General features: G+C 49.8%; 4 protein-coding genes across 4 annotated transcripts; 2 read left to right on the forward strand and 2 right to left on the reverse strand.

Moving 5' to 3' along the window:
• Positions 1–2,841: 2,841 nt before the first annotated feature.
• Positions 2,842–4,022, forward strand: A1O9_12987 (uncharacterized protein; the record flags this gene model as incomplete). Its single annotated transcript, XM_013398084.1, has 2 exons — positions 2,842–2,990; positions 3,035–4,022. The coding sequence occupies 2 exons, from the start codon at positions 2,842–2,844 to the stop codon at positions 4,020–4,022; spliced, it is 1,137 nt and encodes a 378-aa protein (XP_013253538.1).
• A 537-nt stretch (positions 4,023–4,559) lies between these two features.
• On the forward strand, positions 4,560–7,864 carry A1O9_12988 (uncharacterized protein; the record flags this gene model as incomplete). Its single annotated transcript, XM_013398085.1, has 2 exons — positions 4,560–4,628; positions 4,691–7,864. 2 exons carry the CDS (start codon positions 4,560–4,562, stop codon positions 7,862–7,864), a joined length of 3,243 nt encoding a protein of 1,080 aa, XP_013253539.1.
• A 619-nt stretch (positions 7,865–8,483) lies between these two features.
• A1O9_12989 (uncharacterized protein) lies at positions 8,484–9,530 on the reverse strand (the record flags this gene model as incomplete). Its single annotated transcript, XM_013398086.1, has 1 exon — positions 8,484–9,530. The coding sequence occupies one exon, from the start codon at positions 9,528–9,530 to the stop codon at positions 8,484–8,486; it is 1,047 nt and encodes a 348-aa protein (XP_013253540.1).
• Positions 9,531–10,067: 537 nt separating this feature from the next.
• A1O9_12990 (MFS transporter, SP family, general alpha glucoside:H+ symporter) lies at positions 10,068–10,392 on the reverse strand (the record flags this gene model as incomplete). Its single annotated transcript, XM_013398087.1, has 2 exons — positions 10,068–10,297; positions 10,353–10,392. 2 exons carry the CDS (start codon positions 10,390–10,392, stop codon positions 10,068–10,070), a joined length of 270 nt encoding a protein of 89 aa, XP_013253541.1.
• Positions 10,393–19,090: the final 8,698 nt, after the last annotated feature.

The following is a 19,090-nucleotide window of genomic DNA, read 5'->3' on the forward strand; positions in this document are numbered from 1 at the left end:
GAGTTAACTCCTAGGATACTTAGAAATTAAGTTAAGTAATTTCTAATCCTATAGAATAGAATAGCGTTTTATAGAATCTTCCGTAAGGCTTAAGTATAGCCTTGCCTAATGAATACTACGTAATCCTAGCTTATATAAGCCTAATTATATAACTAGGCGTTAATAGGGTATCGCTTAGTCTTAATAAAAATAAAATAACTAATCTACTACTTAGTTATTTTTCTTATCTATTATAATTCTAAAAGAATTATTAAGATACTTATTAGTTTCTAAAGACTCGTCTCGTTAAACTATATAGTTATATAGCCGAAACGAATTTTAGTTAAGTATCTATAATTATTCTTAACTTTTCGAATACCTTACGCTCGAATTATATTCGTCCTCGGATTTACTTCTATACGTTCTAAATAAGTATCTTAATTTAATTAAGCGAATAAGGTACTTAAGAATTTCTAGTAAAGTTATTTCTAAACTTTTTCGCTCGATTTTAAGTTAGGAAAAAGCTTTCTTAATAAAATATTCCTCCGATAGTTTCGAAAGTATCGTATATCTATTTTTTCGTCGTTCTTAAGGTTAAATTAATACCTCGTTCTTTTATAGTTTTTAACCTTCTAGGATAGTTTTCTTCTAGGTCTAACCGTTAGTAGTCGTCTTTTCTATAGTTCTAAGGTCCTTTATAAGATAATATACTTATAATACTCGTTCGTTCTCTTAAGAAGTACTATTTATATTAAGATTAAATCGATATATATTCTCGCCTATCCTATAGGTCGGATAAGGGAGTAGGGCTACGTTACTAGAAATTCTCTTTCTTCTAGGATCGTAGGATAAGAACTAATCGACGCTAAAACGAATAATATAGTAGCTATAACTAAAACGATACTCTTTACTTATCTATATTAGCGAAGGAATAGTAACGCTATCGATCTCTATAGTCTTAAGTTCGCTAAAGAACTATACTTTTAAGATTTCTCGTAATAGACGTATATAAAGTCGTAATAGCTTTATTCGTAAAGGTTACTACTACTAAAATTTAGGCTATATAGTTATATAGCCGAACTCGTAGAAGGAAAAACGCTCTTAATTCTATAAACTATATTCTTATAACTACTATCTAGTACTTAACGTAAGCTCGCGTATATTAGGTTACTCGTCCTCCGTTGCTTATCTCTTCGATCGTCTACTTTCTTCCTTCCTTACTTATTCTTCTATACTAAGGCCCCTTCTCTCTTCTCTCATGACTAAGCGCCTCGAGCCCTAATATAGTATCTAACCGTTAATTATCGGTATAAGGTACTATTAATAGGTCTATACATTAATAGTACCCTAGTCCTTTTCCTAAAAGACTCCTGGGCCTTTAATACCTCCATTAAAACAGCCCTAAAATATCTACCCTTTAGGTCTTTATATACGTTTCTCTATACACTTAGGGAGAAAGGCTTCACCTAATTTTCGTGTAATGTATACGCGCCGATGAGGTCCTAGAGTCACCTAGGTTTCGTTACTCCATAGAATAGTACTCTATTACTCTATTGTCCAGGAGATATACTCTTGTGCAAAGCGTAGGCGCGCTGCTATATTCTTAGCTGATAAAGGAGGCTTAAGAATAGCAACTCGCCTACGATATCCACGTGAGTATAACGCTATCTTAATAGAGTAAATACCGATGTCGAGTCGATTATTAAATAGAGTAGCTCTTAATTGCTCATATGACATTCGACGTACTTTACTAGAGGAGATAACGTACTCCTCAAGTATATCGATCTCCTTAATAGTCAACCTAGGTGGCCGTTCTACTTTTCTATACTGAGGTGTCACTTTTTATAGTTGACAGGTATACGCCACAGCACTTTTTGTAATTCCTAAGCGTTTTGCTATATCTTTATAGGAATAGTCGTGCTTATAAAGTGTAAGTACTTAAATACGTACATCGCGTGATAGGCGTTTTGGACGAGTAGGAGTAATAGGATTAGGAGGAGGAATAGTAGGAGTAGGAGGTGGAGTTATAGGATGAGAATCTATAGAGAATAGATAGTACTAATAGTAGTAGTAATATACCTATAAATAGTAGTAAGTTATAGTGGAAATAATAGTAGAATATCTATTAGAAGAAGTACTACGCGTGTAAGTATAAAATCGTAAAAATCGATTGTTTTTATTAAGACTAAGCGATACCCTATCAACGCCTAGTCACGTGATTAGGCTTATATAAGCTAGGATCACGTAGTATCTATTTGGTAAGGCTATACTTAAGCCTTACGGAAGATTCTATAAAACGCCATTCTATTCTATAGGATTAGAAATCACTCAACTTAATTTCTAAGCATCCTAGGAGTTAACTCGTATTTACGAATGCTCGGCAATTACTCTCGTACTTACGAGATATTATAACGGAGCCTACGCCTATATAAAACAGGCCTATACTCCTTTACTTAGATAGATCTTAAGTCATTCAATAAGATAGAAAGCGACTATATATTCTACTCCTTCTTTCTACGGTCTTCGGCTACTTCCATTATAGATCCTAAACCTTGTCCCCCGGACAGTTTTGATGCTGTATTAGCGCGCCACTTTAAATTCCTAACTAGGCTTAGCGCGTACAGATGACCTAATTTGGCTAGTTCCCCGCTTTACGCTAAAATTGGGGGGTGTGGAAAATTACCGCTGACACCTCGTACTGTACTTCAAGGCACTCCGTAGACAGGGCCCCCGTTGGCCCGCTAGTTGGCCTACAACCCACTGCCCTCGTGATCAACCAACATCAAAGGCTTTGTCCAACCTTAGTCACTCCTTCCATCGTCCTCTTTGACTTTGCCGATCAACTTTCTCAAGGTCTGTAAAATGGCAACATCTTCGCAGGTCAAGCTTGCGGTGGGCATCATCTCAATTGGGGATATGGGACTGGGGATTGCCCGATTATTACGACATCATGACTACACGATCTACACGGTTGCAAAAGGCAGAAGGCAAGCCCCTTCGAAATCGACGTTGTACTGACCGCTGAATGAATCAAAAGCAAACATACAGTAGAAAGGATCAGAGCCGCCCAGATCGTCTCCCTTGATTCTGACGAAGAACTCGTTGCCGAGTCTGACATCATCTTGAGCATTGTCCCACCCAGGGATGCCATCGCAACCGCGAAACGAGCTTTGATAGCGTGCAAAAACCCTGAGGCGATCAAACGACGAAGCGAGAGAAAAGGAACCGCGGTACTCGGCCAAGCACCGAGCTTGACCTATATCGACCTGAACGCCATTTCCCCACGCAGCGCAAAGACCATCGCGGGTCTTTTCACCGCCGAACTCTCACCACCGTCACCCCGTAGACTCTCGATAACGAGGTCATTCTCATTCCGCAAGAACTCACAGCCCGAGCCGGACCCGATCCCGATCAAATACCTGGACGGCGGTATTATCGGCGGCCCACCGTCCTTGAAGCAGGACCAGACTTGGAAGCGTCCCTCTATCGTGCTCTCCGGACCCGGAATCACGGATCTTCTGCCAGACGCTCTCATCTCACTTTTGAATATCAAGATAGTGGGCGCCACCATCGGCCCTGGCTCTGCACTCAAAGCGTGCTTCGCATCACTGACCAAAGGTTTGACGGCATTGTCCATCCTCTCGTTCACGACAGCCCAAACGGCCGGGGTCCTGCCGCAATTGCAAGCGCACCTCAAAGAATACAGCCCCAATACGCTGGCGCTTGCAACCGGTGGTCTGGTTGGTATGCCCCCAAAGGCGTATCGCTGGGTCGATGAGATGCGACAGATTGGCGAGACGTTCACCGAGGATGGCGGCTTCGGTCATGGGATTGGTGGTGGCCAGATCTACGAAGGGATCGCGGAGATATATAAGTTGATCGCCGACGACACGGTCCTGGGTGAAGAGAGAGTGGAGAAACGGAAACGAGGAACGACCGCGGAAGACGTGGCGGAGTGTGTAAAGGAGGGAATTGCACGGAAGAAGCAAAAGGGCTCGAGCGATGAGGACCTCGATCAAGCTTGGAGGGGAAGATGGTCATGAAAGGGAATGCCGGTAGTTCTTGGATTTGGGAGGACAGCCGTCTATGGCTTCGTCTCAAGATATACATATCTGTTATGATCATTCAGTCGCGATATCCGACTGTTTGTAAGTTCAAGGTCCACCACGGCAATGATCAGTGCGTAACTCGAGCCTTGTCGATGTCCAAGCTTGACTTATATATAGACAAGGCTCAGGGCTTGGGCTCAGATCATGCTTAAGTTAAGCGTGATGACCATGACGTAATGATGCGGGAAGCGCGGAGACCCGTGGCTGTGCGCGACGGAGTTTCCAAGGAGACCTTTCAAGTGCTGAGTTGTATTGACCGTCGACCAACACCCCCAAACAATGCCCCGTGCGCTGCAATGAAACGACCTAACTACTGACCGAGGAATCCTTCAGACTCTCCTTTCCCTTACTGTGCAGCCGATGTTGTTCCTTTCATTCCATCGTCGACCCCAATTTTGCTTGTTCTGTGGAATTTGCTGGCGCACCTTGATGTGATGTTTGACCAACGCGTGGTCCACGGGTAAAATAAACATGCCCATCACCACCGTGGGCGTTGGAGCGGCAGTCACGCCCACCGTCGTCAAGACCTATATTTCTCATGTACGAGGGCCGTTGCTCGCATGCCACTTATGACCATGTTGCTGACACTATGTCCTCGCCAGTATGCCAACCGGAAATCGCGGCGAGAGAAGCCCACCGCTCACATCCGTTACGATGAAGGGCTGCACCTCATCCGGTCGTTTCTAGAGTATGCCTCACACCATACCGTCGAGGACCTGCAGGCCTTTACAGCTCAATGGGTACCTAGCCCATCCTGGGTGCGCACGGAGAATGTCATTATTCCATCTGTGCACATGACCAAAGCGGCCGAAACGATCATTGCACACTTAGGTCCGCAAGGGGTTGAGCAAGTGGGAGGGAAAAACTGGTGGCAGTGGCGGCCCAAGGACAATGACTTGAAGGCAGAATGGATCGAGATGAGGGCGCACTACAACGAGCAGAAGAAGAAAGGTGACAGGAGCCGACGGATCATGCTCTATATCCATGGAGGTGCATATTTCTTTGGCAGCGTCGACGAGCACCGGTACCAGATGCAAAGACATGCTCGCAAGCTCAAAGCACGGGTCTTCGCTCCCAGGTACAGGCTTGCACCGCAATTCCCCTTCCCATGTGCCTTGCAGGACTGTCTGGCTGCATATCTGTACCTCCTGAGCATCCACGACCCAAGTGAAATTATCCTCGCCGGTGATTCAGCAGGTGGAGGCATGGTCGTGTCCATCCTGTGCATGCTCCGAGATCGATCCATGCCACTGCCAGCCGGCGCAATCCTGATATCTCCTTGGGTCGACCTGACCCATTCCTTCCCCAGCTTGGTGGGGGATAATAGCTTCGACTATATTCCCGCCCATGGCTTTATGCAAAAGCCGTCTCAGTTTTGGCCTCCGCCGACGGAGGACGAAATGGAAATCATTGAAAAGGCCGCCAGGGGCAATGCAAACTCCAAGGCATCACAAAAATCGCGCCCGATATCTACTTTTGCCAAGCAGAAACCATCTCGCGGTTCGGAAGACCAGAGCAAAGAACCTTTCCCGGCTCTAGAAATGCAAGCTGCGGCTGCGAAGCAGATTCCTCGACGTCATCTGACAATCGAACTTGAAGGGAAACAAGTCACGCTGAAGGAGCAGATCCAGATGTACACGACAAATCAGCTCCTCACACATCCATTGGTCTCTCCGGTCTTGCAACCATCCCTGGGCGGACTCCCTCCGCTTCTGATTCTCACGGGAGGTGGTGAGGTTCTTCGCGACGAACAAATTTATCTAGCACACAAAGCGGCGAACCCTTTGAAATATCCCTTGGGTAAAACACATAGGTCACTGTACGATCCGAACGATACTATGCTCAACAAACACAAGCCCACACCAGTGCAATTACAAGTATGGGAAGATCTCTGCCATGTTGCACCGACTCTGTCCTTCACCAGACCAGCAAAATATATGTATAGATCGATAGCTCAATTCGGCGCATGGGCTTTGGCCAGAGCGCAAAGACGGGCGATCGAAATCGTGGATGATGACAACATCTCGATCATCTCCTCCGGAGCTTACAGCGAATCAGAAGGAATCGAGTCCTCGACGGATAGCCTGACGAAGCAGAAATTGGACCTCAACACCGCCACTGGGAGCGTCGGCAGAGCCGGTGATGCACTTCCAGTCTTTGAGAACAACATGATTCGGGAACGCATTGACCGATCTGGGAGGTTGTATCGTCTGGCGGAAGCGTCAGACTTACCCGCGTTGCAGCTGAGTCCGGATGAAGTGGGGGCCGTCAAACCCGGACCGGTGCAGAAGTGGCTCCAAGCCCGCAAGATCTGGGACGACAAGTACGCCACCACGAGGAGGAAAATACAGAAAGAGCGCATTAGGCTATTCGCAAGCAACGAATTACGGCCGGGTGAGATTGGAGAACATCCTCCCCCGAGTTCACTCGCTGCGAGAAGAACAGAGAAAGCACCAGCCACCATGAAACAGCAGAAGAGTTATGGTCTCGCCATGTGGAGTGGCTGGGGCAGTAGGCATGATGCAGCAACACTCCGACGAGAAGAGGAAGCGGTCGAAATGGAGAATGCAGAAGAGAAAGAAGCCCAGCCTGTCGGTCTCGGTGTTCCAGAATTACCAGCCCCCATGCGCAAGGGGAATTCTGAGATCACCCCGGCCCACGCAGCCCCGCCCCTCACGACGACTCGGCATCAAAGCGGTTCCCGCCACCGTAGCGCAAGTGGACGCCGGAGGAAGACATTTGATTCCAAACCCCAAGCTGGCCGTCGACGAACGGTCACCGTCACGGATGCCGGTCAAACCGAGGGGATGGATTTTGATCCGCCGCCAATTCCCGCCATTGTAGCTGCCGACTCGGAACTACAACAACAACAACAACAAGGGGCCAAATCCCCAGACCTTGCCTCCTCTTCAACATCGGCGATGCCACCACCGACAATCACGACACAGTCACCCGCCGACTCGGCCGTGGAATCACCCGAGACCGGCCTGCTCTCAGCAGGATTCATCCCCAAATTCAAGACCGCATCGCACCTCCGGGATGATTCAACCAGCACGGGGCCCGCGTCTGAGGCCGCAAGCATCATGACCGGACGCAGTAGAATTGTCCCAGACGACGCATCGACTTGTGCGGTCTTCGCCGCTCCAGGGGTCATTGGCTTGAACGGTCAAGGCCTTGCAGACGGCGCGGACGACAGGTCACTAGCACCAACGACCAGACCAGGCAGCCCGTTGGCCAACGAAACCAGGAGCGTGTTCTCTGACTTCGACAGCCCCCTGCCCGATAACGTCGATGGTGGACCCTCGTCGCCGACGACAGCCTCGCGTCACGGCAACGCAGGGAACGATTCGCCCCGGAGTCAAAGGAGTCTAGAGAGGCTGCAGAGCCACCAGCAAGACGAAGGAATGGGCCGAATGCACCCGTTGCGAAGCACGAGCACCACCGCTGTGGTCCGCATGGAGGGCATCTCCAGCCTCGTCGAGGGGAGCCCGAGTAAGGAGAGCGATGGCGCCGCCGAACAGGATGATGCCAGCAGTGATGGCGTGGGCGTTCCCAACGGCAAACTTCCGGATCAGGGACAGGAACACGGTCCGGAAACCCCCAAAGCAGACGTCCCAGCGAAGCAGCCCCTGGGTTTTGGAGCCGAGGCCCAGACCGAGAAGCAGACTGAGACTGCTGCCGCTACGATCCCGGCGGAAACGCAGGCAATTCCAGACCGACCAAAGCTCTATGGTCGCACAGACACGCAGTTCGAGACCGCGATGGAGAAGCCGTGATTCTTTGAGTCCGTCTGCTAGAGGGCCTGATACCCGATGCAGCGAGGTCAATAGAGTATGTATGGTTCCTGCGTCGGCTGTATATATATGTGGATACCAAGGCGCGTGTTGTAAGATCGACTAACCACCTGAAAGACGCAAAGACAAAGACGAATATGTCAAAAGTGTAATACTGTTAATGTTCGTATCATATATCTACCTATGCCCTAGATAGTCTAACTCAAGACGCATATTTATCGACTACGTCCGGTTTGTCGTGTCGCATTACAAACGCAAACGCGTGCATATCTGGAAGCTTTGTATGTACTGGTATAAGTATCTACAATTGGCGACGGATTAGCGCCATTCCTGCTGCGCCACGGGTCCGGAACTCGAAGAGAGCACATTCAAAGGCGGGTTATCGTTGCTCACTGAGTGAGGATAACGTCAATTACCTAGTTACAACTATTGGGCAAGAGAACCAGGCATCACGCAGAATTGAGCATCACACAGACTAGGTTTCCAGCCTGCAATCAGCACCGTACATGCCTTCTAGGAGTTAAGGAGAAAGAGAACACCGGTGCGAAGGTGCCCTCCTGCCACCAAACAGCTCACCACTCAATAATTCAAGGTTTTTTTTTCAGGTCCAGCAGCTCAAGCCGATTTTCTTGGCCACCTTCTCGGCAATGTCCTCGTAGTACTTGGAATTCAGTTTCTGGCCGCTCGCTTCTTCAGCAACGACGGTCGGCATGCCGCTGTCGGCGTCCGCGCAGATGTTGGGGTCGAGGGGAACATCGCCTAGGAAGTCGATGCCCAGGGCTTGTGCTTGCGCTTCTGCCCCTCCTAGTCCCATCGGCCGGTGCCCATTTCCGTGCTGGTGGCCGCTCCGCGCAAAGACGCGGGTCTCGTTGTGGCAATGCGGGCAGACGAAGACGCTCATGTTCTGGACGAGACCGAGCACGTCGATACCCATTTTGCGGAACATGGCGACGCCCTTGACGGCGTCCTTGAGGGCGATGTCCTGGGGCGTGGAGACGATGACCGCGCCGTCCAGCTCCACTTGCTGCCCAATGGTCAACTGGACATCGCCCGTGCCGGGCGGGAGGTCGAGCACGAGCAGATCCAACGGCGCTGGCTGCGCCCAGTCCACCTCGTGCAACAGCTGTTGCAGGGCCTTCATAACCATCAGCCCGCGCCACGCCACCGGCGCATCCTCGCTGGGTAGCAGATATCCCATGCTCATGCTCTTCAGGCCGTAGCTGACCAGCGGGAGGAGTTGGCTTTTGTCAGACAGCTTCGGTTCCCCTGCGTCGCTGAGTCCAAGAAGGGTCGGGATCGAGGGCCCGAAGATATCGGTGTCGAGGATCCCTGTGCGCACGCCGTGCCGTGAAAACGAGAGCGCCAGGTTCACTGCCAGGGTCGATTTGCCCACGCCTCCTTTGGCGCTGGAGACAGCGATGATGTGTGATACATTTGGTATCCTTCGTTTTTGGGGAAGGCCTCGTTGTGCCCGTGGGATTGTGGGTGCTGGCCAAGGGCGGCCTGGTGCCGGCTTTTTGGGGAGACCCTGTTTTGCTTCGGGGTCAGATATTCGTGCACGAAGTGAGTAGGAAGATGTCGATGAGCGTGGGAGGAACGGTCGCAGAGAACGCGATTGGGCAAGACGAGTTTCCTGGATAGATGACATTACTCACTAGGGGATTTTCATGACTGAAGGCTCGCGCGGATGTGCTGAGGCACCTGCGCATAGTCCCTTACATTCACACAGAGACTTGAAGGCTGGCGGGGAGCTCAACTCGGGGCGAGAATTGAACAAAACATTGTGAGGTCTTGAATGCAGGAGAAGTTCATCCTGACGTTTGGAGAAAATGTGGAGAGGCTCGGCCTTACCTTACGTAATCTCATGATGTCATCAGGTTGGGAGTTTTTCGAGGCAGGTACGGGTTGATGAACGGTCACGAGGACTCAGCTACAACAAGAACCATGAAGATCTCAAGTAAGTTACTATCGTTGTTTGATAGGTATGTTGACCCCATGATTACCGTATTTCAACTTGTCACAATCGAATTGAGGAGTCCCCCGACTTCAACAAAACTTTGCAATCAACCACTTTGGAACTCTTGCAACTCTAGGGCTTACATGCCCAACATTCATGATCTTTGATCTTTCAAGACCACAAGTAAAGCTCATTATTAAGAGTAGCCCCAATCTAGATTTGCAGTGCTTATCCTCTGTGCTCATGTAATGTCTTCTCAACATCACTGTCAGAAGTCTCCTGGACGATCTCGGTATGCTCGCCGGCAAATTGATCGACCTTGGTCTTGTGGAACTTTCTGGCGCTGACCTTGTGCTCAAAGAGGACATCAAGTTCACCGTACGTACGACCTTTGGCCTCTGGGAGGCGGAAATAAGTCCAAGTGCAAAGGATGAAGCAGGCACCAGCCCAGAAGAATCCTAAAACAATGATCAGCGAAGGAGAACATCAGTCTGTATGACTTGCAGATCTCACCGGTTTTGGCACCCCAGTCCCATGCATTAAGCCCAATCATGCAGAAAAGTAGTATATCAAACTCTGAGGAGTAACAGGCCTAAGGAGCCTAGATTATCATGTAGGGGTAGCTCAACTATATATTCTCCTAGGTTTTCCTGGTATGTTACACAGAGTATCTTTTCTCTTTGTTTGCCCCTTAGTGTGCTCCCCGCTACATCGTTGTAAACCTCGTTGAAATGGCGCTTGAGTCGTCTCTTACCTCTCCTACACAGGATGGGGAAGTTCGACCGTCCTCGGTCGAGAGGTAATATTGCGCAATGTGAATAAAAATAAGGTGACTAGTGAGACTCTCTTGTCTCGCGAATTGAAGTTATTCTTAAAGGAGTGACTTGAGTAAGTAATAGTATCTTTCTTCTGCTTTCTCTCGTTGGTATTGTGGTCCACAAAGCTCGACAACAGAACATCCATTCGTTATGGGAAGTTATCGTGTCTCGACATCTCCTCCATCACTGTCCTCGTCGAATTGGGACTTTCGATTGACTGGAGTAGCTCTAAGGGCTTGGTTATGTTGGCGTCTTAATTCATCTAACACCTGGTCTTGTGTCTGAGTGGGTGGGTCGACGACTGTGATGTTAAGATGACTCAGGAAGTTTCGCACGATGACTTGGGCCTCAGGGTCTCGTCGTGTTTGGTAGTAGTCGGTCACTACCTCCAAGATCTGCCTCCATGCCCAAGGTGTTAGGTCGTCTGCTCGTACATCCAGCATGGCCTGTCGGGCAATTTCTGAAAGTGAGAAAGGGTCCAGCGTTCCATCCGTGTCTAGTCTGCCCCGAAGCTCTCCGTTTCCTCCATAGTAGTCTCCACTGAGATCCAATTCTCCATCTGACGAGTCGCTGGAGTTGTCTTGCTCGGGCTTGAGGTTGTCGTCATCCGTGCCTTTCGTGATTTTCGTAGCCGCTCTCTCAGTGGCCTTCTTCCGGCGCCACTCCCGTTTATATGCATTCCGCTTTTTGTTGAAGTCTGGACCTTGCTTACGTTTCAGGTAATTCTCTCGGGCCTTCTCCTTGACTTCTTGTTCATTCCTACGGCGCCATTCAGCATGATAGAGCTTGAGGTGTTCCTTCTTTTCTGGTTGTTGTCTCCATTTTTTGTGGTTAGCTCGGTTCTTCACTTTGACGTGTTCTTGTCTGTTGTAAATTTGTCTGACGGCCTGTCCCTGGGATGTTTGGTGGTATTCCCTTGATTGGGTTAGAATTGCCTCCTTCTTGCCCGGTACCTCATGGTACCGGCGTCGAGCCCCTGTTAGCTTCTTCTCGTATGTTATCACTTTTCTGGCGGCGGCTGCCTCGGCCTTCACCACTTTTTGCTCCCTGTTTATGTTGTGATAACTTTCTCTCCTTCTCTGACGGCGGGCGTCTTTCTCTTCTTGTGTCTCGTTTCGCCTGGCCTCTCTCGCCTTCTCTAAAAGTTTTTCCTGGTTTAGGTAATACCATTCGGTCTGTCTATCGTTGATGATGTCCCGGTTTTTGGCGTGGTACTCTTTTTTTTTGGATTTTATCTTGTCCTTGTTGTTCGTGGCGTAGAGCTTGCCTGCCTTCGAGATCTTGCCCTTGTTTTTCTGACTGTATGTCTTCCGGTAGGCGCGGACTTGTTCGAGGTTGTCTTTTCTGTACTGCTTGGCGGCTTCTCGTCTCTTCTTCTTATTTCTCTCATTGGATGCCTTTTTTTGGAGTAGTATTTTGCTTCGGTTCTTCTGTCGGTATTCTTTCCTTCGCGCTGAGATCACCACACGCTGCTCTGCCGTTTGGTTGTGGGGTTGTTTAGTAACCGCTACCTGTATTGATTTGTTAGATTTGCTACGGGTCATCCTAGTGTGAGTTTCATCGGTATCGGTCTTTTCTGAAAGGGAGGTGTCACCAGAGTACTCTGACCCTGAATCGTCATTGGTCGCCATCTTCGGTTTTGAGATAAGAGTGATGTCTTGTTAGACTGCTATCTTTCTGGATGCCTCTCTCGCTTTTCTCCGTGTGATGGCGGCCGCTGCCTTTTGAAGCGCTTCCGTTCGTTTGGTCTCTGCACTATCTTGTGGGTTGACTGTGGATTGTTTGTCACCAGATGGCCCTAGGACAGTTTGTTTCCCTTGTTCCATGTTTGCCTGGGTGACTCCAGGTTGTTGGCTCTTCTTTTCCTCCTTTGTGATCAATAGTTTCCCAGTAGTAGGGTCACGGTCAATGTTGATTCTTGCTCTCCTGGAAGCTTGGGTGTGGCGGGGGCCTAGTTGTGTTGTGTCGCTTGACGTCTGTAGGTAACCTTCCCGTGGTTTGAATAGGGTTAACGATTCATTGTGGAAATGTCCTAGGTCCTGTCCGTCCAAGTCTGCAATTCTCCATGAGAGTCCATGTTCTCCTCCAGTGCCACTGATGATGAAGGGGCCTCTATGTTTGTGTTCAAGTTTGCGTGATGGGGTGAACTGGCGGACAAACACGAAGTCCCCAACTTTAAGGTCCCTCAGTGGTTTGTGACGGTCGTACCTACTAGCTCGGGATTCTTGGTCTTGAATATTTGATGTTCGGTTTTCCTCCTGGACAGTCTTTCGGGTCCTCATGAAAACCTGGATTGCTTGGAGATGGTCTACTACGTCGGAAGACGTGTCCCTATCTTCGTCGTGCAGATAGTCAATCAGTCTTTGTTTCGATCGTGGGTATTTATTCTCCAGGTCCAAGAGTTCATTTGGGTCCGCTCCTAGGCATATTTCTGCAGGTGAGTACCCAACTTTGGCCATGTATCGGTGGTTTACGTCGTAGGTGGCTTTCGACAATCTTAGGTCCCAATCACGGTCGATGATTTCATCTTTGAAACAGCCGATTCGAATAGCCTCCTCTGCTTCTTCGTCTGTCACCACCCTTCCAGTGATGAGACGATTCTGTAGGATGCGGTTGGTTACCTCTATCATGCCTGCCGATCTGTGGGCGTGGGAAGGCACTGGGCTGTGTCCTATACCTCTCTGTGTGAGCCAGTGTTGAGTCTCTAATGACACAAAATTTGCACCTTGGTCCGTGTAAGTAGACATTGGATTTGTGGTTCGGTCAAATATTCTTTCCAATGCCTTTATTGTCGCTGTAGAGTCTGTTGTGTCCAGGGTTTCGGTGAACAAGAAGCGGGAGAAATAATCGACTGCACATAATATGTGCTGGCATCCTCTCGCTGTCTTTGGTAGTGGTCCCACCAGGTCCAAAGCGATTATATGAAATGGTAACAAAGACAGAATTGGAGACAAAGGTGCTGTGCGTCGGGCTGACGATGCCTGGATGCAGGGGATACACCCTTTGATATAGTCCCGAATGTCGCTGTCCATTCGGGGCCACCATACTCTATGGCGGAGTTTCTCTAGGACTATCACGGCGTTGAAGTGTCCTGACTGATCGTGCACCCGCTGTAGTAAAGGGGCTACTTCGCTTGGTTTGATGCAAGGGATCCAGTGGTCTCCGACCTTCCGTATGAGCGAAGTTTGTTTCTCGTCCCATCGAAAGTTTGCTGCTGATGTCTTGAATCGTTGTCGTCTCTTCTGTGACCAGTCTTGTGGAATCTGTTGATGCTTGTAGTATGTTATTAGGTGACCATACCATCGACAAGCAACCTCCGCATGTTCAGTGTCAGTGCTTCCGGGGGCGGGCACTTTAGGCTGAGCCCCAGGGTCCATGTCCGTTCCTATGGGGTAGCCGAAGGTGGTCCATCCTGTCATTAAATTGTTTTCCAACGGCTCTCCCATTGCTTCCCCTGTAGTGGTTGTTTGAAATTTCTCCTTTTCTCGGGATTTGAGCCAGTCGGCGTAGCCCCCTTTTCCTGATTTCCAGACCCACTCCCGGTCTCCAGTGCTCTCGATCTCCTGTAATTTGGCGTTCAATTCCTTAGTAATCTCATCTGGGGTGCAGTCATGGTTGAAAATTGTTCTTGACAGTCCATCCGCTGCTGCATTGCGCTCTCCAGGTATATATTCTAACCGGATGTTGTGGAGGCGGAGGGTTTGTGCCCACCGTGCAAAGATGTCTTCGTGGGATTGACTGTTTAAGAATCCCACCAATGGTTTGTGGTCGGTGAAGACTGTGGAAGTCTCTGGTCCCTGGAGGTAGTGGCCGTGTTTCTTCACAAAAGTGACGATGGTTTTGAGTTCCCGCTTGTATGTGTCATAGTGTCGTTCGGCTGGACTAAAGAGCTGGGAGTCGTAGAACAATGGGTAGGACACCCCATCTACCGCCTGGCATATGTAGCATCCCATGGCGTACCCTGATGCATCCACGTACATTTGTACTGGGAGCTGTGGTGCCCAACCGTGTCGTGAAGCTGCTGTGGCGCAGAGGGACTTCAGGAGGTCAAAGGAAACCCGTTCTGCCTCTTCCCAGCGGAACGTGGCCTTGGATCCCGTTAATCTCGATAGAGGTCTCGCGGTCTCTGAATAATTCTTCACCCATTTCCGAGTCGTTGCGGCTGTCCCGAGAAAGGATCTAACCGCTCGGGCATCTTCTGGCGTTGGCCAATCCAAGATTAGTTTGATGCGTTCTGCTTTAATGTTTATTCCACCTCCTGCGTGGTGTACTTCACCTAGGGCGACTATGTTGTCCATACCGATTTTAATCTTTCTGAGGGAGAGCTTGACCTTTGCCCACACTAAGCGGGGTAATATGCGGTTCTTGATGCAGCCCCAATGTTCAGGCCAGTTGCTGTGGGCTGCAAAAATGTCGTCGATGTAGAATCCTAGGTCCGGCGCTCCACCACGCTCAGCACTGCTCAGTAGGGAAGGCTCAGGGTAAGGGGGTGGGATTGGACCTAGCATAATGTTTCCCAACTCATTCATAGTGAAGGATGAAGATCTAGCTCCCTGGGGCATCCGTGTGGGCTGTAGTTGTCCATACCCTGGGCAATTGAATGCGAAGTAGTGTCGGTCATCCGGGTGGATCTCTACCCCCCAGTACGCATTCTTGAGATCAAATTGGGAAAACACCTGGTGAGTTGGGATGGACAGAAATCGATGTGCCCGCTCACCGAGTTCCATGTGGTTTCCAGGTGGTTGTTCGAACACAAAGTGATAATTGAAGGTGAGGCGTGGTTCTGGCCTCCCTGGTTTTTTTACGATGACGGGATCCGCTCCCCATTGTGACAACCGACCCGTTGCAGTGACTGTTCGCTCGTACATCCCAGATTCTATACCTTCGGTAACGTATTTTCGGAACCACCATTCCTTGTCGGGGGCATACTTGCGTTGTCGAGCTTTGTACACTGGGGTGCCTTCTTTAAGTTTGATACGGTGTCGCAGTAGGTCGGTAGGTGGGCCCATATCAGTAATTCCCGTGGATTCTAGGTCTCGATATGTCCATAATGTCTGCAGGACATCCAGTCGGGCGTGTTCGGGAACCAATGCCCCGAGCGTGATTCCTGTATCTTTCGCCCATTCTTCTAGTGCCGGGAGCTCCTGGTCTGTGTCAATAGGCCTCCGGAATGGTCTTCTGTTAGTGGGGAAGGGTGTGGGTGTGTGTGACGTGGGCAGGAATCCCTGTTTCCCGGCTGTGGCGTTATTGACATAGTAGGGTCCTTCAGCTGGGTCTGAATCCCCCTTTTGGTGATGGGGGCGAGCAACATGTGTGGTGTTCTTACTCCACCGGTGGAGTAGGCATGCGTACCGTGTCAGGCATCGGCACTCTAGTAATTGACCCGTGGGCTGTTCCCAAGAGCAGGACATAATCATGCTGCCGATTCTGCTTGTGAGGATATGGGTGGTCTTCATCTTGACTGATGGCTTGGACAGTTTACCGCGGTCTTGCCTAGGACCGTTTAAAAATCCGGGTGAGTAGCTTCAGAGTGACTTCCATGGTCATCATCAGTTCCGGACTCACTAGTTTCGTCCCCTGCTGGTCTGGGACCATCATATTCTGAGTTCCACGAATCATCGGTGGTGTTTCCTGCGTCTTCGTCCTCTCCACGTTCGTCCGGCTCGTGAGGTTCAAAGACTTCTGCTTGTAATTTCACTGGGGAGGATTGTCCGGTTGGGGCCTGTAGTGATATCACACTCTCACCTCTCGCAGTATCTCCGATCTCCAGTATTGATGTCCTAATATGGAGATGTGCGTCGACGTCGTCGAGATACGGCGTTCCCAGGATCATGGCTAAACGGTGATTTGCGATTGGACAAGCGAATGCCCAGACATCGCGAACTATTCCAGCGACTTTTACGTTCATAACCACCCACTTGTCTAATAAGGTGCGCTGTCCGTCCGCAGTGATCATGAACAGGTGTGCGTGGGGAAGCATTAGTTCTGAGACGGGTCGGAGTTTGAGCTTTAGATGTTTCCACATGGTAGGGTACACTAAGTTGATGTCTGACCCCTGGTCGGCGATGACGAACTCACGTGACACTTTGAACTGTGGTTCTCCTTTCCCCTTGCTCACTACGACCGGGATCCCGAATGCTCGGATAGCCTTGTCTCGGGACTTCCACTTGGAAATTCCTTTGCCGACTGGAGTGCTTGTTGAGACGGTCGAGGCCACGCTCACCTCATTCGTAGGTCGTGTCTGGCCCTCATTGGTAGCCTGGATCTGACTGTTGTTGTTAGTCTGGTTCTGTTCCTCTTCTTCTCCAAGGTCGATGGTAGTCTTCTTCTTTTCCCGTGGCTTACGGGGTACGACCAACAATCGCTTAATTTCATCTCGCACGTACGGTGACACTTGCCCCAGGTGCAGCATTGAAATGTGTAGTTTCGTGTCCTTGAGCATTTGTATGACATTGACTGGCGGCTCGGACACCATACCGGCGATGGCCTTGGGTGGTTGTTTTGGTTTCCGCGGGCCCTTTGTTCTGAATTTCTTTGTCGGCCTAATCTGATCGGACTCCTCTCCCCCTTGAGCTTCATCCTGTGTTCGTTTGCCATGCTCGTTTGGGTAAACTTCCACCCCTTCTTCAGTCACTTGGGTGAATATGGGCACGTCTACCCAATTGGCGTCTCCACCTTCATTATCAATGTAGGCTATCCCATGATAGTCGACATGGGTCTCCTCGTTATCGGTAGTCGTCTCAGCATTGTTAGCATCCAGTGCGGGGTCCAGTCCCCCTCCTGATTTGTCTTGTTTCCATTGGCGACGCTCGCGGATTTTCGAGAGTTCCTCTGCCAGCATGCCTCGAAGGACTTTCTGTTCTGGCTCGGAGAGTGGTTGTTCACGACATTTGTCTGGGTAGTGGTCCACCTTACCACATCTGGTGCAGAATGGATGTTCTCTAGATAGCCTGAGTGGTTCCTCCCCTCGTACCACTGGGTGGGATGATGTCTTGGGGTCGTACTCGCCTGTCTGTCGTAGCTGGGAGCTTGGGTATGAGCTGGGACGCTGACTTGATCTCTGGTATGGTTGGTAGGATCCTCTTGGTGCGACGTATTTAGGTGTATTCATGACTGTCTGGTCAGGTGGGACTTGCAGTCCTTGAGAGGTGGATCGAAATGCCACTCCTTGTCCATGGTGAGCTGGTGTCCATGTCGCGTTCTGGGTTAGGGCTTTTGGTTGTTCGATTGTCGTTAGCCCTTGTGGCTGGACTGTGAGTTTCTTATACTGCGTTATCAATTCTGCTGGACAGACTCGTCCTAAGACATTGTGCTGGGCCATCTGCTCCATGACATCCGACATTGCTCTCTTCCGAACCTGGTCTCGTAGAATGCTCTCCGCACGCATCTGCCTTAATTCGCCTTCCGCCTTTAATAGCGCCCCTTTCAGTGAACGGTTGGATTGGAGTTCGTAGCCTGCCATCTTAATCTTCAACTGTGGATTTGCTATTCCGTTGAGGAATGCACGTATTGCCGTGTCGAGCACTGATCTTCCTAATTGGGTAATGTTTTCGGTGATGTCAGTCCCTCCAGCTTCTCGCAACAAGTTGAGCGTACAGTGGTAGTATTCTCTTAGGCCTTGTTCTCCTTGCGCTAATGCCTGAAGCTCGTCCATTGGGTTGCTGTCTTGGTCTGGGGTCTCATCCCAACGTTCTAGAAAGAGGTCCTTCCACTGGGAGATGGATTCGTGGTCGAGTGCACCTGGGGACCGCAACATTCTTTTAATAATCGGATTTCTATCCGCCCACTTTGCTGCTTCCCCTGACAGACGCATGGTGGCATCCTCAATCCAATCGCCTGGGGAACGCTGGGAGCCGGTGAAGGGATCGATAGTGACATCTCGTTCGAGTCTATATAACCATCTGCGACCGTTCTCTCCTGATTCCCCTGAGAACAAATCGTTCGCTCGCGAGATTGGTGGCAAGACAATGACTTGTTGGTCCATTCTCCCTCGTCTCTGCCAGTTGGGGTACTGTTGTGGTAGTTCCCCCAACACCGGTTGGTGTCGGGGTCGTTCCGGCTGAATGTTAGGGTCCGATGAGCGTATGTTTAGGGGAGGTGGAGGCTTTGTTCTCGATTGCGTTGGGCCGGGTCGGATTGACTGCCCTGTGTCGACTTCTTCCATATAGTCATGGTATTCATGTTCATTTACGTAATCGTCCGGGTCGATGATGCTCCTAGTAGGGCCTTGACCCTGAAACCTAGTGTTTGCATGAAGCGTTGAGGATGGTACTCTGTGGTGGAACTCTTGCCGTGCGTGTGGTTTTTTTATGTCTGGGTTATAGGCTGCTCCGGCGTGTGAGTCGTGTTCCCAGTCGTAGTCCTCCTGAGTTGAAGTAGGGAGGGTGGCCGTTGGTTTAGTCCTGATGGGCAGGGGTTCGTGGGTAAAGCGTT

This window comes from Exophiala aquamarina (genome assembly GCF_000709125.1).
Source record: "Exophiala aquamarina CBS 119918 chromosome Unknown aczIA-supercont1.40, whole genome shotgun sequence".
NCBI lineage: Eukaryota > Fungi > Ascomycota > Eurotiomycetes > Chaetothyriales > Herpotrichiellaceae > Exophiala > Exophiala aquamarina.